Source organism: Pholcus phalangioides, unplaced genomic scaffold (genome assembly GCF_987345545.1).
Source record: "Pholcus phalangioides strain wild (caught in Gottingen) unplaced genomic scaffold, Ppha-v1.0 ptg000042l_1, whole genome shotgun sequence".
NCBI classification, from domain to species: domain Eukaryota; kingdom Metazoa; phylum Arthropoda; class Arachnida; order Araneae; family Pholcidae; genus Pholcus; species Pholcus phalangioides.
This window is the reverse complement of record NW_028301628.1, coordinates 30,107,533-30,132,021: the sequence shown is the minus strand read 5'-3', so window position 1 is coordinate 30,132,021 and position 24,489 is coordinate 30,107,533. Positions and strand designations below refer to the sequence as shown.

The window sequence follows — 24,489 nt, the reverse complement described above, 5'->3', positions numbered from 1 at the left end:
TATATGAATAAGAAAATAAAAATAATCTAGAATTATAAGTGTGTATGTATGTGTATAGCACAATCACAATTTTAGCTCGTAACTGTTTTGAAACCAAATAATAATACATTATCAATAAGAAACACAAATATCTTCTTTAGCTAATTTATACGGAAAATACATACATTGGGAAATTCTTGAGCCAATAGTACATATCCTATTGACATCATGATTTAGAGCTGAATCAAAAACTGGTATGCATCCAAAGACTGCTTGAGCAAGGCTGAAAATAAGACAAATGTAAGACAAATACATGTATGAAATATTCAATAAAGAAAAAACAGTTTTGTACCTATCTCGAGAATACAGTGAACTAAAATTTTGGAAACCTCTCACTAGAAACTATTTTTCTTTCTTTCAATCCGAGCACAACTCAGGTCTATCAACATCAATGGGCAATTTACTACCTAGTGAGTTGTGACGGAAGTGTGTGTGTGTGTACACCTTACAATCTGAGTATGTATATAGTGTTGTGTTTGATTTTTCAGTGTTGCCATCTATATTTCAGAAGTGAAGTGTAATGATTGAATTATATTTGTACTGTTTGTAGGTCTGTTGCTCTGTGTGGCGAGACTTTTTAAAGAGAAGATCAGCTCACATTTGCGCCTTGAAGTTGGGAGAACCACAGAAAACCAATTCCAGCCAACCACCACTATGGCGACAGTAGGGTTCAAACCCGGGATCTTGCAACGTGAGTCCATCACTATGATCACTCGACCACCACAGTGGTATTACTAGTAAAATAATGTTATATCATGCACACCTCAGCAACAGCTTACCAATTTATTTTCATTTGTCTGGTTTTGACTCGTTCAGAAAATGGATATCTGAAAAGATAGATACCTTATGTAATGATAGCAAATCAAGAAAAAAATAACATTTTGTAAAACAGAAACTCAACCTCACAGCGAACAAAGAATCATAGCAAGAATGTCTGAAATGCATTTTAATCAGTAGGTAAGCAAAGGTTCTTAGGGATAATAGTTCAATATGTTTCACAGAACCAGATCACTATCACTAGCTGATCTAAGGCTAGAGTAATGAGACAAAAACTTTGACCCGCTGACATCTTCCACCCTCTAGGTGGTTAATTTTAGAACAGAATTCAATTTTTCTCAATTAATTTCCCATTGCTTTTCATGAATATCTGAATAAACAGTGCAGAACTGGTGAACTTAAATTATAGACATCCTGTAAATAAAAAGTAAATATTATTCTTGTACGAGTTAAGTGAAATAAAATACAGTAGTTTTTTAGAAATAGTAATTTATTGAACTTCATTATTCAATTTTTCTATGAAACAGAATTTTCACTGGATCACTGAAGTAAGTAATTTTTAATTTACTTTAACATTGAAAAAACTTTTTCTATAAATTTCTGTAAATAAATTTTTGATGGAACAAAGTGACTTTGTTGAACGGAAACATAATTGTAACTTATTTTTTTATTGCATAGAGTATTACAAAATATTTCACCATGTAATATACATGGATATAGTGTTATAAGGAAAAGTTTTAAGGGGTATTTTGTGAAATAAGGGGTATTTTTTTTTAACAGTGAGACAAATTAACAGCGACTAATAACACTATAAAAAAAATTATCTAAAATTTGGAGTGTTTTTTCACTCCTCACTGAACTGATGCATATTGGCGAACACTGCATGAATATGATGTTTTATCTCTAATGAGACGACCCTGGCTTCAGAGGAAAGTGAGCTCTCTTCTAAAAAAGTTTATCACATACTGTAACTTACATACATTATTTGCATACTGAATTATTGCATCAAACCACTGAAGCAAAAAAAAAAATTATATGTAATATTTGTATGACTCAAAAAATATCACAAAGTAAAAATCCAAAATTCTTCAGACTAACTTAAATAGGGCATTATTTTGGCTTTTCGAAGTAAAATACTTTGAATGAGTCATTTTGTGATTTTCAAGCAACATAATCTGATTTTTCAAGCTTACTCTAGTACAAAGATTCAGTTCTATGCATAAGTGATTCTGGTATGTTGAATAAATAACAGAACTCTATACAAGACTTTAAAGGCTACATGCAATGCTGTCTTAACGCATGGCCCAGGCACATTAAGAGAAGAGGGAGCCCCACAAAAATGAGAACTGGTAGAAATTCTCAAGAATTAGCCAGGTGGGGTTTCAGAAAAATCAGTTGGACTGGGAGGCATGATGCTCGATATGGCCCTGGCTCCATGATGTAATCATTATTTTGTAACATCCCACTATGCACACAGCATTAGTTTTTGACAAGTAGTCATCTAACAAATATAGGAAAAAAGATAGAGATAATAAAGATAAATCAGCAATGAAATTTTGCACTTAATTGCTATATTATCCGAGAGCGGCCAGCCCCACTCAGATAATTTGAGTCCTACTATATTTGCTTTTCTATATGAATAAGAAAATAAAAATAATCTAGAATTATAAGTGTGTATGTATGTGTATAGCACAATCACAATTTTAGCTCGTAACTGTTTTGAAACCAAATAATAATTTGGTTAAATAATAATATAGCATTTTTATGAGCAATCACATACCTTATAGATTGAGTTTTATTTTTGTTTAACTGATTCAGAATTTTTTTTTCATTCACTCTAAGCTGTATGTCTTCGAGCTCTTTGCATCCAGATACAAGACACAACTACAAAAAAGTATTTAAAGTAAATAACATAATAATAATCATAATAAAGTAACTGAGATACTTCAGAAGTTTTAGGATACTTATATTTGATACTTACAAGTTCTGGGAGTGTTTCAGAGCCAGTTAAAGTCGAAAACTGCTTCATTGTCTCAAAGGCAAGGTAAAATTTTGCCATCAAGCGTCCAGACTCTAGAAAACATTTGATTAAAAATAATTGAAAAATATATCATAAAATCATGAATGAAATTTTTTTCTGGATAAATTCATAACCAAGTAAATTCACACATTAATGCCAAAATCATACCAGTAGGTTTCACATTTGTTTGATCATCAATCTTGATTATCCCACATTTTGATAGTTCATCAATTTGTTTGTTAAACATACCTATGGGAAAAATTCAATTTATTTTTTTCAATTGATATTTATCAATTTATCAAAATTTAAAAAAATGTTTAAGATACCTGGTACATGTCTTTGCTATTCACCAAATGATCATTATAAACTATTTAACCCTCTGGTGAAAAAGAAAAGTTGATATGTTCTCTAGTAATAATGCAGCTTAAAACATTTCTTTTTACAATTTGGATAAAAACAAAAAAATAGCATACTATTTACCGAAACCATCTTGTAAAATTAATAATAGATTTTAAAAAAAGAAAGTATTTAATAAGATACTACAAAATTTTTTTTGAATAATTGTTTGATCATTTTTTGTCATATCACAATCATTTTTTGCACCACAAGGGCTAATTAGATTTGAAAGCGTGTCTCATCTAGAGGTTGGTGTGCTAATCTCAGAGGAGGGGGAGCAATGTGTTCAATGGTCATCTAATCACTGTTTCTGTTGTATCTCTGTGTCAGGAAAGGTTCAAACAAGAACAAATCATATGTCGAAATTATAACACTGCAGGTCATCCTTCTGTAGCCTACATCAGATGAGTCGCTTATTTTTTGACCTAGGCTATCACACCAAATTTTTAATTACTATTTACAGATGTGATGTAAATTCTGAGTTTTCTGAGTTTTTCCTCTGTTTATTCAGGAAAAAAAGTTTGGTTTTATTTCATTTATGCACTGATGGAATTGAATCTATAAATGCTTGAACAATAATATTGTAGCTTGAGCAATAAAAGTAAATATTTTTACCCTGAAGCATCTGCTCGATGGCTTCTTTAGAAGTTCCTTCAGGTACTCCTGAAATTGAATAAAATATCCATTCAACATTACTGAATATTGCATACAGAGTGCATAGGTAACACGGCATATGGTATTTTACTGGCAAACTGTTCATTCTAGAGGCATATTTCCAATTAGAAAAAGTGTCCAAATAACATGTAGTACTCAGATATGTCATTCATGTTACTAAAGATTGTATAGTTATTAAAAAAAAAAAATTCACTTTCTATATGGACACTTTGTGCCCAAAAACACATCTAGAAAGTTGTTACCCTGTCTCTCCTGATGCCAACAAAAAAAAATTCCACGTTTTTAAGTTCGATATTCACTGAGACATTCGAATTCGAAAAATGACGGAAAGGTGGAAGAAAAACCGCATTAAATGTGGCCGCTGTGGTGGTCGAGTGGTCATAGTGACGGACTCGCATCACGCGGGTTCGAGCCCCACCGTCGCCACAGTGGTGGTCGGCTGAAGTTGGTTTTCTGTGGTTCCCAACTTCGAGGCGCAAATGCGAGCCGATCTCCCCGTTAAAAAGTCTCGCCGCAGAGAGCAGCAGGCCTACAAACAGTACAAATATTCAGTCACTATACATCACTCACTTCACTTCTGAGATATAGATGGCAGCACTGAAAAATCATACACAACACTAGATATGCACTCAGACTGTTAGGTACACACACTTACAATTCCGTCACAACTCACTAGGTAGTAAATTGCCTATGGCGATAGACCTGAGTTGTGCTCGGTTTGGAAAAAAAAAAAGAAGCATTAAATGTGGGAAAATCGTTTTTTCTCTATTTAACGCTGTTTTTTGTAACTTTACTCCATTTTTCAAATTCAAATATCTCAGTAAATATTGAAAGTTCCACTCAGAAATATGGAACTTTTTTGTTGGCATCAGAAGAGACAAGGCAACAACTTTCTAATTGGGTTTTAGGCACAGGTTGTCTATATAAAAAGTTATTTTTTAAGTTTAATAACTATACAATCCCTTGCAACATGAATGACATATCTGAGTACTACATGTTATTTGGAAGTATGCCCCCAGGATCAATGATTTACCAGTAAAATGTCATATGCCCTGTTACCTATGCACCCTGTATGCACCTGCTGTAATTTCCTGCATGTAATCCACCCAGTCACACAAAAGTCATCCTTTCATAGAACTATTGAAACTTTCTGGGTTATGTTGTGGTTGAGTTATTTTTACAGCAAACATTCCGTCCGTGACTGCATTGAACATCATCGTGCAGGAGATGGCAGACAAGGAGACAAATGACCTCCTCAGAAGAGGATGAACAGTCTACTATTGACTGACCTATGATGACTACTATTGTTGCTACTGGAATCAGTACATGCCAGACTGTGTGTTCTTAGGACATGTGTGGCCCTAACATATGTATGATATCAGAGTTATGTATGTTTTGTGTTCTAGTGGTGCTGTCACCTCTCTTTCAAATTTTATGTAGCTAAAGCCTGAATTTTTGTCTTCTGTAGCTATTGTGTTACCTATGCACCAGACAGACACTATTGTATCTGTCTGCTCTCTGCTAAGAAACTGTGAACTACAACTATATTAAACCAACGTATTGTCTCCTAACACCTACACTAATGATGTCCACCACAGTAGTGGATGAAATGTTTGCTGTAAAAATGACTTGATCACTCCATAACAACTCAGAAAGTTTCTATAATTCTACAAACTCTGGCAGTGGAAGCCTACCTTCACTCTTCATTCTATAATACACACAGCAGTATATATTCTTCGCCTGTGAAATTGCTTATTTGAGGGACAAAATTCCTCCAATAAATAGCAAACCACAACACGAATGTCTCCTCTTTATTAACATAATGTTCAAGATAAAAACCTGTTACTAACCATTTAATTTAAATTTACTCATAGTAAGGCAAGTTCTTTATTCAGGGTTCCTAGCAAAATCAGCTTGATCTTTTTCCCCACTCTCCCTGACCAAAATATGCAATTTGATCAAGTACTGATCCAAGAAATGTCTTCTCCCTTCCATAATAGGAAAGATAATGTTTTGTCCCATAAAATATGTAACACACAGTCCCCATACAATCCAGGGGTGTCTGACATGTGGGTGATTAATTCGAGTTTAATGCAGAAAATTTTGATTTATAAACCTAATTCTGGTGGGTGCTCAGACCCATGCTGAAAAATAATGAGAGTTTGCAAGCACCTCCCCCTCCCCTTTTATCATAATACTGGTCTTCACTCACACTAATTTGACCAACTCAACACATAGCTCTGGATTCACTCTGGCTTATGCTATAATTAAATTTTTAAATATTGCTATTTTTTAGCATAATTTTTATGAAATGCACACAAGATAAATGATAAGAAATACTGAAAAATAAATTCATTAAAATGGTATCATAAATAAATCTTCAGTTTAGGAATGTATTTTTATGTACATAAGCAAAGATTTATTGATGGGAAAACTACTTTCAACAGATGCATTTCCAAGTTTAAAAAATCAAACGCATCTTAACTTGCTATAATTGGTCTGTTCCAGACTCTGCCACGAAGCTGGGCTGGAAGAGATCTTGGCAATGGGATAAGTCCAGTGGCAAAGTTCTGGCGTTCATTCATTCATTGCTATGATTGGTTAAAATTTCTATCAGATGCTAGAAACTGACAAAGCAAGAAATTTTTCCAGGTCCACAAAAAAAGATTTAAATGAGAAGTTTCTATAGTTTATATATATATATATATATATATATATATATATATATATATAATATATATATATATATATTAAAAAAATAAATTTTGGAATTTTAACATGTATCCCTGCAAATCAGCAATAGACATTTATACCATAGAATATTTTATACAACAAAAAAAGAGAGGATTTAACTCTTACAGCAGCAGTGACGAGATATCTCCCATAACTTGACGCCTTTTATTTTAACAATCACGAAACATCTTCCCTCCTTAAAACCCTCTTATTTTGGCAATGAGCACAGCTACTGTGTTAATGTTGTTTTTACAATCAAACATGTTTGCTACACCCCCCAATCAGTCGATCATTTGCCAGTGGGCAAAGTCATCTTCTATTCAAAGCTTGATAAACGAAAAGAGCCAGTGTTCCCCCTCCCCTTTTCAGAGTAGTATAGGAATATGCATACAGAATAAGTAAGAGAGAAAAGATGGAGCATTTCTATTTTTCTTCTTCTTATTATTATTATATTCTCGGTGTCAGAGTGAAAGCAATACCATCACACAAAATCGAAAAAATATATATTATTTTTGAAAATAAGTGGCAATTTCTAGAAGGTTTAGTGATTTCCTGTGGCAAGTTATAATGCGTATTAGGGAAATTTTAAAAACTGTTTAAAGAGTTAAGAAAGGAATTCTCACAGTATATGTAATGAAATGTGATAGTACGAAAATATTTTTCCGAAAAAACTAGGATGATTAATTTTATTATCCCCATTGCTATACATTTGAGATAAAACCAAGATTATAAAATTGATCTCAAAATGAGGTGAGGATGAAAATAAAAACTCATGGTTGGGGAGGGGGGAGTAACTTACCATAATATACTGGATTCTTGAATGCTCGAATATACAGAAATGTTGATTTCAACCATTCTGTAGCTACTCCAATACTAGTGATGGACCCAAGCACGATCTCCGCATTCAGATGTTCTGCCATATATTTGTGCAAACTATAAAATAATCAAAACAAATATGTATGCATTTTGCAGGGAAGAAATGCTTGGAAATAACATTTTATAGTGAGAACGAATAATATTAACACATTTGCTGGCCAAAGAAATTACCTGCTCTCAATACTTCCAGCATCATTCAAAAATAACTCGTACTTTCTCTAAAAAAGAAGAACTACTTTGAAAAACATTCACGAACAGACAAAAATATTTTTCAACAATATGTATATTTTTTCTATTATTCTTACTTTGAGTTTTTCCTTCGTCATTATAACTGCAGTAGCTGTTTTATCAAACTAGAAATGAAAAAATAGAAATTTTTATAACCTCACAATGGAAAATTTACAGAACATATCTCTAAAAAGTGATAAATTATTGAGACTGATAATTGTATGATGTATGGCACTTTTTATATTTTTGCAAGGGGTTTTAATAACGACATTCGCTTTGAAGTAAAATAACATAATCAGCCCAATACAATTTTTTTCTTCCCTAATGCAATTTTCTCTGGCTTTTCAGTTCGATTTTTTTCCTTTTGACATTTGTGATACATGGAACCTGCAGTCTAACTTATATAATTTTGAGTTCAAGGTCCCTGCGTAAAAGTTTGAATAATCAAATTCATCATTACGAAATCTATAAATTGAAAAAGAAAAGAGGGTTGGTGTGTATCCTCTTTCAACTACTGGGGAAGGGGTCTCTGAGCAAAAACCTTGTCTATCTCTAGTGAACATGCTTAGATATATTTAAAAAAAATCTATGTGAAAATTTTGCACAATAGAAGTGAAACTTCTAGGTTTAACATGACTAGATTCAGCTTGCTTCGCATATATATCTTTCATCTGGTAACAAGATATTGAAGCATGGGAACACACACTAAAAAATTCGCACTCCATCCTAAAACTATTCTTTTTTCTTCCAAACTCTGTGCATCACTGATGCACATAGCAATTTTCAAACTAAGGATACATACACACAGGCATGAAGTAGGAGAGGGAAATAACTGCAGAAAAAATTAACAACAAGAGATTGTAGAGAGAAATGATGTCACTCTCCGCTTTTCATAAAACGATGCTGGTAAAAACTATGCTGTAGTAGAAATATCATCAAAAATACTATTTAACCACTGATTTATTTCAAATTTTTTACCCATATTTTTTATGGTATATGCCATGTATGTGATCCTATGTAAATTAAGTTTAAAAACAGCTTGCATGCATGATAAAAGTACCAACATCAATGTAATTAAATAAAAATTTAATTTTAATTATTTAAAACTGAATTTAGGAATTTTAAATATGACTAATCTTGTTGACCCATTAATTTTCTTAAACTTGACTCACTTGATCTAACTGACCCATTAACCCCCCCCCCCATCCACCCCGTAGAATTCTAACAAGTTTGGCATCGTATGTAATCATGATTGAACCGGCTGTGAATCCCATGTGAAGCAGATTTGTTCATTATAAACTTCTGATGATAATCAGGGTTGGCTCTAAATTAGGGGGCTTTTTATCAAGACTAATTTTTATATGATGATTATATGTCTACAAATGAATGTTACACACAAAGAAAATTGAAATTTTTTATTACAAAATCACCAAAATAATAGCTTAATAAACAAATATCAAATGACATGGTTTTATTTAGTTATATTGTCATTGTGGATAGAATGGTTTTGCTCAGGCACAGATCCATGAGAAGAGCAAAAGCAATCATTAAAGTGATCCCACAGTTCCTGCACATGTTATAACTGCTTTTCTATCACCTGAAATGGTATTTATTATTGTATGTTTATTAGTATGTATTATTATTGTATGTTATTTTAGTAAAAACAGTTAATTACACAGTGGTGCTGGTCTAGTACAAGAGTGAAGAAAAAAGTGAAGCGTGCTGGATGTATTCTGAATTATGACAATACAGCCAATTAAGAGCTGGCACTGCGATGCTACAAAACTTGCATTCGCATGCAAAATATACCTCCTCCTCCCACCCAACTTTATTTTCTCTCTCCTCTCTTAAATGGCTCTTTAACTTCCACTCCCACTCACATCTGCTTCTCGAAACGTCATTCACACAATGTTATTCTATGGTATGGGTTTTAAGGGAAAAAAAGAAAGTGTTCCACTTTCTGTGATGAAGTTCCTTTCCTTCATAAAAATTCACTCTCCTAGCTAAAGAAATTTCACTCCAAAAAAATCTGCAGTGTCCCTCTTGGCAAAATGAGAAAATTAAAGAATCTAACTCGAAAATTAAGCAAGATAGAACAAAAAGTGTGAATTACAAAATTGTAAGGGCATTGTGAATTATAAGAAATTGACACTATGAAGAACATGGGAAGTGTCATTTATTACTAATAAGTTTTGAATCCTGGATTTGCTTTTAGGGAGAAATTAGAAAAAAAAGTTTTTTCCCCCTTTATTTGAGGTGATTGACATTTCATTTTAAATGAAATTTGTGGTTGACATTTTCTTGTTGAATGAAACTTTTAATAATTATTTTCATTAAAAGTTTCATTCAACAAGAAAATGTCAATCACAAATTTCATTTAAAATGAATATTCACGAATTTCATTTAAAATGAATATTCACGAATTTCATTTAAAATGAATATTCACGAATTTCATTTAAAATGAATATTCACGAATTTCATTTAAAATGAATATTCACGAATTTCATTTAAAATGAATATTCACGAATTTCATTTAAAATGAATATTCACGAATTTCATTTAAAATGATTATTATTTGACAATATAAGTGTTTTATTCATATTAAGCATTCTTCTGAGCATGATGTGTAGGCCTATATTCACTCGTGTAAAATTAAGGGAATTTGCACATTAGTGGTAAATTTTCACAAAAAGTACTGAACCAAAGGTACTAATAATGCCACCGAAGAAGTATGCAAATATTCAGTGGCGAATACGTAAGCGTACACATGCGTGTGGATGGATCTATGACCATAGAGGGGATGATAAGGGCACAAGGCGTTTTCCACGATTCGTGTGCTCGCACTCCTCGGCGACAATCACTGTGTTTCACGCAAGAGTTTGGTAAATTTTATAAGCTATCAGGTAAAATGAGTAACCACAAATGTATGGATGACAGAATGAGATGGAGAATCGTCGGTATATTAGAGGCAGGGCAATCACAAGTGCAGGTGGCTATAGAGCGTGATGTTACATTCAGTGTCGTCTGCAATTTGTGGAAACAGTTTCAGGACACTGGATCCATATCGAGAAGACCTGGACAAGGTCGTCAAAGAGCCATGTCGAGCAATGAGGATCATTATTTGGCACTTTCAGCACGGCGCCACAGGACTGCTACAGCATCACAGCTCCCACGTGAGCTACATGCTGCCACTGGAACTCGAGTTTCACGGTTTATTGTTGCCCGAAGGCTTCATGAGAGAGGGCTTTATGCCAGAGGACCCGCTGTTTGCGTAACTGCAGCACATGAGAGAGCGTATTTAGCATGGTGCAAACAACATCAGCCTTGTACCAGACTTCAGTGGAGCATCATGCTTTTCACAGATGAGTCGAGATTCAGCCTGGACACTGATTGTCGACATACACTCATCCGGAGAGAGCCTGGTGCCGGATACCATCCCTCCCACATCAGGGAAATGGACCACTATGGTAGTGGAGGTGCCATGGTAATAATAATAATAATAATATAATATCAGTTCATCATGTTGGACAGCCGCACAACCCTCCATGTGTTTGGCAGAGGGTCCGTGACTGCTAGGAGGTATAGAGAGGGGATCTTAGAGCTCTATGTCCACCTTTTCAGGGGCACAGTTGGCCCTCGATTCCTGTTCATGGATGACAACGCTTGTCCACATCGGGCTCACCTGGTCAACAATTATCTGGAAATATAATGAGGATATTCTGTGTATGGATTGGCCAGCCAGATCTCCTGACCTAAACCCTATAGAACATGTCTGGGACGCTCTTAGGAGGGCAATTGCATCTCGCCATCCCCCCCTCCAAGAACCACCTCAGAACTGAAAACCGCATTGCTGCAGGAGTGGGACCGATTACGTCAGGGACTCCTCAACTGCCTCATGACCAGTATGTTGTCATGCTGTGCGACCTGTCTGAATGTGAGAGGGGACCATACCCCATATTAGACTCATTTTCAGTTCCATCTCGCAATATGGATATTGGACATTCCTGCAATGATGAGCTTTACTAACAATCATGCATGCGTACTATGACTTTTGTATGGTACATCTCTTTGTTATAACTGTGTATTTGTACCAAATTTCATTAAAATCTGCCCACTAGTTTTTCAGAAATTCGACATATGCTAATTCATTTAATTTTGCACATGAGTGCACATCATATCCAATGGGTTGATATGACAGCTATAGTCATCGTGCATATTTTTAATTACAATTTTTTTTTATGGATGTTTAATATAGAGTAGTGGTTTATACTAAAATAAAATTTTGTTGTAATTCATGAAAAAAATACTATTCCAAAATTAATTTCAAAAATTTACATTTTTTTAAGAGAAAATAGAGTAATGAACCATGCTTATTATTCCTTTAAATACCCACCATGGGTTGCACTTCAAGAATGAAATACTCAGATGGCTGGTTAAGTGAGTTTTACTTTAATCCCTATGTGATTTAATAAATCTCTTCATATCACTGATCATATGATGATGATGTCTTACTTGAGGTCTACCAGCTCTACCAATCATCTGCAATATCTGTGTGGCTGAATATTCTTTAGCACAACCTGAAACATACTGTGAAGTAGACTTGATCACCACCAAGTGTGCTGGAAAGTTCACTCCCATTGCTAGAGTACTTGTAGATACTATAAATAAGTTCATCTATTCATTATACCGTTAATCATCAACTTCAGTTTTTTTTAAACATTTTAAAGGAAGGACTGGAAACATTTATCAGCATAAAATCAAAACAAAAACTGAAAACAATACATCACCTAAAACTGGAAGTTTATTGTTTAAGAACATATTTTCTATTATTCTCCTATCAGATAATTCCAGACCAGCATGATGATAACCAATTCCACAAAGCAGAGTACCTTTCATAGAAATGGGTGAATAAATACAAAGTTAAAATTGTTAAAACATTAAATTCTGTAGAAATAAATCATATTGGTATTAAAAAGACGGAATGAACATACACTTATTTTATCTGAAAAAACTTGATCAATTTGCAGAGAATTCACACTTTTCATATTATAAATCTATTTTCAATTGAACTAAATTGAACCAACTTTTGAGTTTAGCATCTTTCACTGAAGCACACAAATTGATGAGCTGTTCTTTGTGACTCCTTCCGAAAACAAATTTTGCATTCTCAGCTATAACAATTGCCGTTTGAGTTACACTCTTTCTGGATGAACAAAACTTGAAAAAGAAAAAAAATTAAACTTTTCGATCAGTAAAGCAATAAAGTAGCAACAGTAAGCTACTTTTAGAGTGAGCTAATAGATTAAACTTCAAGTGAAAAGACTTAAAAGTAAACCATTCCAGTTGAGATCTGAAACGTACATTCATATGGGGGAAAATATTGGCTACAAGGGCAAATTTTAGTTTTTGATTTTTTCAAAGTAAAATTTAAAAATTTAAATATTTTTTTTGTTTTACTGATAAGCATACACATTTGTTATGCAATAAAATATATTCAAAACAAATAATTTCAGTTGCTTATGCAGTGATGATGAATTTTATGCATAATTTTTATACCAATAGAGTTCATTGAAGAGAGAGTGAGTTGGCATATACTCTATATACGAACTTTTATATACCAATAGATCTTTATTCAGGAATTTTTTTAGCCTAAAGCTAAAGTATATTGAAATGGAAGCTTCTTAGTTTCAATTGTTGTTAAGTCATGGTGTAGCTTTGTGATGCTATTGCTGAATATTCAAATTCTTCTCTCACTTGGGAAGAAAACAATTTGTTAAGCACTACTCTCTATACTTGTGCAGCATCCCCCATTAGACCCCAGAAAATTAAACTGAGATTTATGAAAAGTACAATATTCCAAGCACACAAATTAGTAGTATCTTTATCAATGTAAAGAAACTTAATATTTCAAATCATTCAAACAAACAAAAAATCATTCTTTTTAGGGTAAAAAACTAATTTTTGTCTTTTTCCCTAATAATCAGGAATGGCTTACTTTTTGTGATTAATGACAGCAGCTTGATTGTTGTCATTCAGATATGTGAAATAAATATTTGAAAAAAAAAAAAATACTGAAATTAGAACTTGTAACCCTCACTTTCCTCCTATTCTAATATATTAAAAGTGACACCTTATTGAAAAGTGTAAGTTCCAAACTTGCTCAACACATGTCGTTACTATGTATGTACCTTTAATGTGTTGTATTTTTTCTTTAATACAGTAAATTTGCGATAAGTCGAACTCTTATAAATCGAATATCTGTTTAAGTCAAAATTTTCATTCAGCCCCAAAACTTTTTCCATATTTCAGAGTTAAAATTTTACATTAACTCGAAGATTCTTCCTTCAAGTCAAAGTGTGCAGGAATGAGAGAAATTTAGAAAATAGCATTTAGCAATAGAATTTAGCAGATTCATTTGCCTGCTGGCAAAAAAGTGAATGACTTTCTCATGAAAGAAGGACAAAAAAAAAAGATATTCAAATATCACTGCATTTTTTTGACTGCAAATAATCTTGTATACATTTTATTTATGTGATTCAGTGTTATTTTTATATATGAGTATCAGATATGCATTCATTTCCATGATACAATATGTATGTCTGTTGATTTCTCAATATTCTCATTCAGTAATTAAATATGAATAAATTAGAATAATTAATTGTTTCGAATTTTTCCATCTCCAGTAGTTTGACATGTTTTACTAATATGATATTCATAAATAGTGCTGTTATTTTAATAAATCTTTTTTTTTTCCCACTCTGAAATAGGAATGACTGATAACTCAAAATAATGATAACTCAATGTTTTTTGTAGGCTGCTGCACATTCGACTTATCAAGATTTGACTAGTATGCGCATAGGCTGCATTATGAGTGCTGAGCTTCTAAAATCAAGTTTACAAAACTGTGGCGTTGATTCCAATAAGTATATGTTACTCACAATAAGAGTAGGCTTGTTGTCTGAATGCATGTGGATGATGTTTGGCAATTTGTAGTTCAGTGATAGTTCAAAACGATACTCTGACCATTCGCTGCGGAAAGGATATCCAAGAACAATTCTCTTTAGTGTGACTGGACGTACATCGTCACTCATCCTAAGGAAGGAAAGAAATCATCACATAAGGAGAATTCAAAACAAAAATTTATATTAAAAATCCTCAAATATATGTTAAAACACTTACTTATACACCACACCTTTGGAATTATTAAAAGACAGCCATTCAGCAACCTAAAAAAATCATTTATTTTTGTGGCTTAGTTAAATTTACTCAGATTTCAAATTTCAATAATTCTGTAGTAGCTATTGTTGCACTGCAACCACATTATTAGATTCAGACATTTTTTAGAAAACCAAATAATCAAAACAATAGAGCAATGTTTCCCAAAGTGGGAATATCACCCCCTGAAGCACAGTAGAAGCTATGGGCATAATACAGAATCCCATGGGTTTTCTCAAGTTTTGAGGGCGATGAAAAAATTTCTCAGAAGAGATGAGGGTGCGATGGAACAAAACCTCAGTGAAAATATTTCACTGAGGTTGATATTTCATTTCAGGTTGTTATTTTACAACCTGTTGAAATTGCAATAATCACTCTATATATTAAACCAATGAAATCAATCTAATTTGTTATCTTTGTTAATATAAGAGAAAAAACACAATAAAAAGAGGAAACAAATGCAAAATGAAGGAAAATAAAATGGCATTCACATTATACAAAAAATTCATCAGTGATTGAAATATTATTTAAAGTGAGCTGTCTAATTGTATAAAAGTGTTTGAGAAACGTGAAAAAATAATTCATACATCATCACAATTAGGAAATGTTGCTGATGCTGATATGAATCGAAGATTCCAGTTCTTAATACTCAAGTTAGTTTCACTGTTCAGTGCAGTCTGGATTGTTTTCATTCTGCTGAGGGTTGCTTCCAGGGTTGCACCTCGCTCGTCTTCATTCAACAAATGAATCTAAGCATAGAACAGAAAGACATTCCACATATATGAATTTTATGCATCCTGTTTTGAATAGATGCATACGGCTAATCAGGGATATATTTCTTTACATTCTTTTAACTTATTTTCAAGTAATTAATTAACACCCTGTAATTTTTATCACAACTATCATATAAGAAATATTTTTTTAGGTTTTAAAAAAAGTATCTCTGTACCTCATCTATAACCATTAATTTCACCATCTCCATCAATTTATTGTTGCTCCTCCATCTACGAGTCATGCCATCCCACTTTTCCTAAAGCATAATAAATACTGTGTTCACAAAAATATAATAATTCATTTCTGTATATAGTATAACAATCTATAAGTTTGGTTATGTATAAAATATTCACATTCAGCTTAAAATTTCTAAAATATGCAGCAATATTTGTGTGTTTCAATCAATTAAAAAATGTTTTTTGGAGCACATTATTTGAGATAACTTTTTTTTTTCAAAACATATGAAAAATGTATTAATAATATTGAAAGACAGAAATTCTTAAAACTTTAAAATCACACAGGCGTCGTTAAGATGACAGTAAACTTTTGAAGTTGAAAATAATCATCTGCTTCACTATCTCCTGTTAGCTGAACACAATATACACCAAGTGGGTGGAACTTTTTCCTCCAATCTTCATAACGTTCATTACAGAGAGCTTTCACTGGTGCCACTAAAAATTAGAATAAAATCAGAATGAAAAAGACTTAGTCACACAAATTTCAACATTGATGCATTTCTACAAAATTCTAAATAGCAGATTTTGAACTGATCGATATAATGAGCCAACTGTAACAAATATGTTGATAAACTTATATTGTGAGAAGTAAAACAAAGGATATACAATAACACCTCGGCTAATAAAGATAATTTGTTCTGAAATCATGCCCCCATGTAATGTGGTCAGCTTATTTTTCTGTCTCATACCTGCAAAAGGTAGAGATAAGAAAGATAAGATCCTAATATGTTCAGACTTCAGTTTTTTATGCTAAGAATCTTGCACATGTGCAATGAAAACATTCACGTCTGAGATCCTTTTCCTTCTTAGCTTAATTTTTCATTCTACATGAAATGGCTGAAAAGCTTTCTAGCAAAAAAAAATCTAAAAAGTGATTTCGAGGTCGACATAAATTAATAGGGCTCAAATAAGTAATTTTGATGATAATTGGTACAAAATTTCAGTTCCCAATGTGGCTATATTTATGCCTTCATCCATATTAACTAAAACGTTTGTTATTCAAATCCATATTCATTAGCCAAAACAAAACAAAAAAAAAATGTTAGCTGAAAAATTTGTAAGCCACGGTATATCTTTGTATTTCAATAAAACTTTTCTACCAGCACAACCTATTTTGAATTAAATTACCTCAGAAATCAAAACCTTAACCACTCTCCACAAAAATTTGATAGTATCATATTTCACAAATAATTTTCAAATTAAAAAACACTTACTGTAAATGACTTTGTAATCATGGTAATTGTTTCCCATTTCTTCTATTTTCATCAGCAACCTTAAAATTGCAATTTCGAAAACAGCTGTTTTTCCAGATCCAGTTGGAGCACATACTACAACACTTTTATCTGTGTAGAAAACCTGCACAAAAAACATTATTTTTTGAAACTAAATTAGCAGTGTGTGTGATTGCAGGTGTTATAAATTATATTTCAATGAAAAACATTACATAAATATACAAAAAAAAATTATTGGAAAGAATCAATATATATTAAAGGGATATCGGATTGGAGTTAAAAAAACAAATTTTAAAAGGCAGAACAGGCAAACTGTCCAACAAGGTGGAAAAAATAATAATATATTAAGGTTAAAATGAAAAAAAATTTACTTAGATGTATATACAGGGTGCATAGATAATAGGGCATACCACATTTCACTGGCAAACCGTTGGTCCTAGACGCATACTTACAATTAGAAAAGTATCCAAATAACATGTAGTACTCAGATATGTCATTCATGTTGCAAAGGGTGTATAGTTATTAAAATAAAAAATAAAAAATTTTATACCCGGAGTACTTTTTGTATCCATGTGCCCCAAGAGCATAGCGAGGTAGGGGGGTCTGGTCCCCCCCCCCCCGAAAATCTGTTGTTCTATCACTTTGGTCCCCTACGAACGAAATTTCTGGCTATGCCCCTGGTGTGCCCATAAACCTAATTCAGTGGGGCCCAGACTTTTATGACCTAAAAATCTTGAAAATATGTAAGCATTCATGACCTAAAACATAAAATATGACCCTATAATTTCCCCATTATATCCCCCTTTTTTAGATATTGTTTCTTTTAGCATTTAAGATAAAAAAAATTACGCAAAAACCTTCTAGATTAAAATTTATTTTTTAATGCCATATTTTATGCTAATGTAATACTGTGCTACTCCAAGATGTAGAATAGGGCTCTTTTTGAGGCTCAGTGCTCTGTATAACGTTTAACAGTCAAGGTCTTAATTAAAATTCTCTTACCAAACTCAAATGAAAACCATGCCTATTTCATGCACAGTAACTGTTTTTTAGTAGTTTCTAGAATCGCACTGAATTTTTTGAGACAATGTTTAAAAAAATGCTATTGTATAGTTTCTTCTAAGAGATATTTGCAAAAACTACTTTCGCATATACTTGGTCAATATCTTCTAGAGATACAATATCTAGGAGGTAATGGTTAGCACGAGTTTGTTTCCTTCAGAAACAAAAGAGGATCCTCTGAGAACTAAGAAAAGACTATTGGGAATATAAGTTTTTTTTCCAAAGAAAAAGAAAAAAGAATTCATGGTAAGTACATACTATATCACTGGAAAAAATACCTACAGTACATATAAAAATTTTTAGTGATAAATGACCAAGAAAAAATATCTATTGCTTGAAAATTACAAAAATATGATCGAAAGTGCTCAAAATATAACCTATAGCTTGAAAATGCATAAAATATAACTTTCATAAAAAAAATATGACATGTCATAAAAATTCCAGCCCTACTAATTAGAAAGAGTTGTTACCCTGTCTCTCCTAATGCCAACTAAACAATTCTGTCTCTAAGTGATATATTCCCAGAGATATTTGAATTCAAAAAATGGAGGAAAGTTGGGGGGAAAACAGTGTTAAATACGGGTAAACTGTTTCACCCCCATTTAATGCTGTTTTTTCCCCAAATATCCTCCATTTTTTGAATTTGAATATTTCAGTGAATGTTGCACTTATAAAGTGTAATTTTTTTTAGTTGGCATCACAAATGAGAAAGGGCAATAATTTTCTAACTAGGTTTATGAGAACACTGGGACAATCATTACAATCATGAAACCTGTTGCTACTTTATTTTCATAAATTAAATTTGCACATATATCTCATTAAAACAAAAGCAATGTTTATACAAATTCCTTAATCATATACAATAATCATTTCATACATCCATAATATAACTTACATCATCAAAAACTGCTGTCTGGACATAGTTGAAATACGGAAAAGAAAAAACTGACTGGAATTTCTGAGCTTTCAAATAGAGTAAAGGTATTCATCAACAATAAAGAAATTTGTGATTACTACAGTTGAGCCCAGATATAACGAAGTCACACAGGAACATGGAAAACATTTTTTATATCCGATATTCATTAGAACTGGTATACCATAGATACTCTAGTTTAATGAGAAAAATCCACAAAGCAGCGTTTCTCAAATCATGGTCTACAATGATGGGACAGGTGATCCACCGGCAGATTTGAAAGAAGTTGATTATAATTAAAATAAAAATTATTAACATGTCACAAACTTTAACGATATTCACATCGATTTTAGACCATATAGGCCTACTACATACACCTCTGCACATTCCTCTGGAATTTCTTAAAAATTGGTACATACAAAAATACGTGTGTGTAAATGCATGACCCTAAAGTATTTATGTTGTAAGCCTTGCTCTTGTTGGTGCTGCCATCATGAAGGACTACTGTAAGTCAGTGGTTCTCAAAATGTGCATCGGGCTATTAGAGGCATCACCACCCTTTGTGTGTGTTGGAGCCTAGCTGTATATTGCTAGAGCCTAGCTGCCCTCAATATTGTTGTGTGCCTATTTGGTGCTTTTAATCTTTCGACGTTAACAAATATTGGAACTGGTGGATCCCGCCGCAAGTAAAACAATTGCAAATTTATACCCATTAATTTTAATTTCAGTATTCTAGAAGTAATCACTGGCCTTGGTGGGGATGTTTAGACAAAAAAAAACCATCCAAACATCCAGTAAAGATAAGAGACCAACTTCTACCCCTCCTACAAGTAGAGGTGGGAACAAAAACGCCCGAAGTGTGCCTGCCAGGCCAGTTGCGCCCGATGGAGGGTTAAGTTCTTTATCAGACTATTTTGGAGAACAGTGGATAAAAGTTGACTGAGGTAGGGGAGCTGTGGAAAATTAAAAATCATAGATGTAAATGGTCTGTCAAATTTTTACTTTTAAAATGTCCTGGGGTTCACAAAGACTGAGAAACTGACATAAACGACATTGGGGTCATGCAGATTCCTCTAAATACATTCAGTTCTGGGAATCCACAGAACCAGCACTATCTATAGCTGCAGATGGAACTGACAGAACAAACGCACATAGCTTTTCTCAAAATGGTACAGTACTACATAATTCAACCAGAATTCAGCCATTCTTGACAAAAATTTCATAATATCTGATATCCATGAATAGGACAATTTGTTATAAACAATATTTTAAATATTATTTTGGTATTGGAGGCTGTATGAGATGGAAAAAAATTTATTATAAATGATGCTTTGTAACATCTGGTTTCAATATTTGGGCTCAACTGTATTTGATTTTTATCACAAATTTGATTTTTAAACCCTCAAAGAATTGTGAATTAAATTTGGATTTAACAAATACAATATTAATATTTTAATGAAACAATATTATTAAAAAGTGTATAATAATGGTTTTGGAAAGATTTCTGAGGATCCATAAGAGGTTACTAAGAAATCCATGGGTTTCCATTAAAAACTATGGATTGATCAAAATCCATAGTTTCAGAACAAAGCTGAAGATTGAAAATCTAGAGAAGAGCTATGACATAGCATGAAGAGATGGCCTTGTTTTCCTAAATATTTGATCAAAGGGTCCTCAGGTAAGGGCTGAGTGCAAAACACAATATTTATAAAAACAATAGATGAAGGCTGACAAATGATTCAGTATTTATTTTTATAAGAAGTTGGTGCAGATTACACAACACGACTCATAGCCCTCACATCTTAGCTCTAGGTTCCTGGGCCGAGATCTTTGACAAATGAATTTTTAACGTAAAAAATTTTATTATTATAAATCATTTTTTTTACCCCCCATCCTCCTGTAACTTGTACAAATTTTTAAAACACAAATTCACACGATATCAAAGTATAAAATTCGCTTCTGACATGTAATTTGTAACAGATAGCAGAATATAGAAGGATACGTATCTCAGAAACTGATATTAAGGATTTCTCATTAGATATTCTTCCATTGTGATGTGGTGCTTTCTCCACAGCTGATACTAATAATTAAAAAATATAAATTGATTATCCTTGAAGAATAAAAATTTAAACAAGAGACATAGCATAAACTGTTTGAGAAAAATAGATTGTTGCAATAATTTTTATTTTCATTTCATTAAATATCAACACAAAATCTTATATAAACACATCCATCCCATCAGTGCTGTAATAATATTTTCCACAAAAAAAATCTGTCAATTTAGCTATTATACCTTGGGTATGCAAGATAAGAAAGCAGAGTGATATCTATACATATGAATGTTTCTTAAGAATTTACAACAATTAAAATTTTCTATGTCAAGTGCATAAAACGTGAAAATATGAATATATACTCACAGGGCAGTCCTGGAAGATAATCATTTTGACTTATAAAATCTCTGTTATCATTGAAAATGTTTCCAGGGGCAACTTGAGAGACTCCCAAAACTTTCGAACACCTGTATAAACAATTTCTAAACTTCAACTCATATAATCACTAGATATAGACTGAAATACTGAAATAGTAGTGTAATATACAAAAATTTTGTGTATTAGAATCTATCTAAATACATTCTGGAAAACTGTTCAAATGCAATTCCTTAATTTTCTTACACTCATTGAATATTTGGTCGCTAAACACCCCCCATAAATGTCGTCTCTGCATATATGCAATACTCACCAGCCCCAAAGCACAATATGCCGAAATCTGTGATGTACGTTGGAGAAAAATTAGTGTAATTGCATAACAATCTGGAAGAATTTTAAGAAAAAATGCAGAAAACGCTATTATGGAGATTTTTACCATAGAACCAATTATTTCTAATTCGTTATAATTTTCTCAGATGAATGTTTATGAGATGTAAGTGTAGATTAGTAGAAGTGATCGTTAAACCTCAAATGCACCCCATAAACATTCCTCTAAGGAACTTCTGATGAATTAATGTAGTTATGGACAAACCCAGACCCGCTGCAGATTTCAAATAATAGTATGGAAATTTTCAATTTCAATATTTAAAAAAAATTCATTTAAAAGGAGTGTTTTTTTTTTTTTCATTATCTGAGTATATTTCAAATATCTGTTCATTTTTTTAATCATGAAAATTGCGTTCAAATAATTTAATGCCATTTCAAAAAAATTACAAAAAGTCATGTATCTTTCCATTTCTTCAGAATGTTTCTTAATAAATTAACATTTTGAGAAAATAATTAAAGAAAATTGAAAAATTATCGACATAGATTATTATTTTAGTGACATAAAAGGTAGATGAATGAAGTTAGGTTAAAAACCCACTGCTTTTTATTAAAACTCTTCTTGATTTTTTTTTTCAAATGCATTAATACTAGCTCAGAACAAAATGGAACCACAATGGCAGTTATGCATGGAATTCTCACAATGCCAGTTATGGGCTAAATCAGTTATTTTCTTCTCATAACCAGGCGATGGATCCTGGGTGACTTACGGCACAGGCTCCATAAATCATCCCATATTTTATAGAGCAGACACATTTTCCTATAGGAAAATGTTTTGCTCTTGTGAGAAGCGATTCTCCCCCCCCCCCCCCCATTGGCCTCCATTACTATTGATTTGCGCCTGAACAAAGATAGACATCTTCAGATAAGAATGGTGTAGGAGCAGGTAATTTCAGCTACTAATTAAGCATCAGAGGCAGACATCTTTAGCTGCAAATGAAGCCAAGGCACACATTTTCAGCTGTGAATGAAGCCGAAGCATATATCTTCTACTGCTAATTAAGCAGAGGCTTTTTAAAAAAAAAAATTATATTCGCAGTGGCCACTTCTTAGTTCTTGGAGGATCCTCTTTTGTTTCTGAAGGAAACTCTGAAACTCACACTAACCATTACCTCCTAGATACTGTATCTCTAGAAGATATTAATCTTCAGCAGCGAATGAAACTGGAGCAGACAATTTCGGCTGCAAAAATAACGGAAGTACAAGCAACATCTGCTGCTAATTAAGCTGGGCAAACACCTTCATCTGCAAATAAAGTGGCAGACATCTTCAGCTCATAAAGTCGAGAAAGACATCTTGAGCTGTGAATGAAACCGAGGCAAACATCTTGAGCTACGAATGAAACCGAAGCAGACATCTTTAGCTACGAATGAAACCGAGGCAGACATCTTTAGCTATGACTGAAACTGAGGCAGACATCTTTAGCTACGAATGAAACCGAGGCAGACATTTTCAGCTGCAAAAATAGTGGAAGCAGGCAACTTCCGCTACTAATTAAGCCAAGGCATGCACTTTCAGCTGCGAATGAAGCTAAGCAGACATCTTCAGCTGCAAATAAAGTCGAGACAGACATCTTGAGCTGTGAATGAAACAGACGCAGACATTTTCAGCTGCAAAAATAGCGGAAGCAGGCATGTATCTAAAAAAAGTGATGTTTCAAAACAAATCTACAAATATTATTCGATTCTTGGCATAGACGGATTTAATGGCGGGCGCACCAGCACCCAGGGGCTCCCCAACTTCAGAAGGGCCCAGAGAAACCCAAACCTCACACTTTATACTAATTTAAGGGGACCCAATGTTTTCTCTTAAACCCAGGGAGCCTCAACCGACTAAAATTCGCTTCAGGCTCTTCGGAGAGGCGATCAACCCCTCCCCCCCCGGTTCCGCGACTGCTCACGACATATTTCATTTCAATGATTCAATAGTTTTTTTGGGAATAGAAACCCTGATGAATGATCCTAGATTTGAAAAGCTTGTATATTTTCGAACTTGAAATAAATAGACTTTGATGTTGAAAAGAACTGTTTTTTTAAAGGGAATTAGAACAATTCGACTAAATAAACCAACCTATAGCTCATAACTTACTTTGGTTCATCATCTTTAGGGGCGAATAATTTATCCCAGCCACCGAGATTAAGCATTTCAAATGAAATTTATCATCTATTCTATCATACCTAGATAAATTAAAAGGTAAATTAATAAATTTTATCAACCATTCCACCGTCTTCACTATTTCCGTGACACTGTGGTGCCCGGTACAAATAATAAAGCATATAAAACAATGAGCAAAATAACTTGGTTTTGTCATGGTTTTGAATTAGAGCAGACGGAAACTTCGTAGAGTTGTAGTTGTTGTAGATTAATGAGATGGGGAGGAAGAAAATTAATTTTAAATTTTCAGTTAATAAAATATTTCAATGAACTTGAAATGCGCTAATATTGATATTTTTAATTTTTTCATATTTTAGGTTTTGAATTCGATATAAATAAATAATTTAGT

At 32.9% G+C, this 24,489-nt stretch overlaps 1 protein-coding gene across 4 annotated transcripts in view; it reads right to left on the bottom strand.

Moving 5' to 3' along the window:
* The window catches only part of LOC149064786 (putative ATP-dependent DNA helicase HFM1), a 54,500-nt gene extending 30,202 nt beyond the window's left edge, over positions 1-24,298 (bottom strand). For all 4 annotated transcript variants that reach the window (XR_016195741.1, XM_089255276.1, XM_089255277.1 and 1 more), the window contains exons 1-22: positions 24,075-24,298; positions 21,594-21,694; positions 21,179-21,256; positions 19,159-19,226; positions 17,184-17,325; positions 16,253-16,404; positions 15,909-15,989; positions 15,547-15,708; positions 14,924-14,970; positions 14,683-14,836; positions 12,829-12,961; positions 12,532-12,633; positions 12,257-12,402; positions 7,822-7,869; positions 7,688-7,734; positions 7,440-7,573; positions 3,848-3,895; positions 3,005-3,085; positions 2,798-2,889; positions 2,597-2,700; positions 819-866; positions 165-262 (exon numbers count right to left, since the gene is read on the bottom strand). Coding sequence is in view for 3 of the 4 variants with exons in the window: in XM_089255276.1 (XP_089111402.1) it covers positions 165-262; positions 819-866; positions 2,597-2,700; positions 2,798-2,889; positions 3,005-3,085; positions 3,848-3,895; positions 7,440-7,573; positions 7,688-7,734; positions 7,822-7,869; positions 12,257-12,402; positions 12,532-12,633; positions 12,829-12,961; positions 14,683-14,836; positions 14,924-14,970; positions 15,547-15,708; positions 15,909-15,989; positions 16,253-16,404; positions 17,184-17,325; positions 19,159-19,226; positions 21,179-21,256; positions 21,594-21,694; positions 24,075-24,130 (2,122 nt within the window). In the remaining variant the exon portion in view is untranslated. The remainder of the gene's footprint in view (positions 1-164; positions 263-818; positions 867-2,596; positions 2,701-2,797; positions 2,890-3,004; positions 3,086-3,847; positions 3,896-7,439; positions 7,574-7,687; positions 7,735-7,821; positions 7,870-12,256; positions 12,403-12,531; positions 12,634-12,828; positions 12,962-14,682; positions 14,837-14,923; positions 14,971-15,546; positions 15,709-15,908; positions 15,990-16,252; positions 16,405-17,183; positions 17,326-19,158; positions 19,227-21,178; positions 21,257-21,593; positions 21,695-24,074) is intronic.
* Positions 24,299-24,489: the final 191 nt, after the last annotated feature.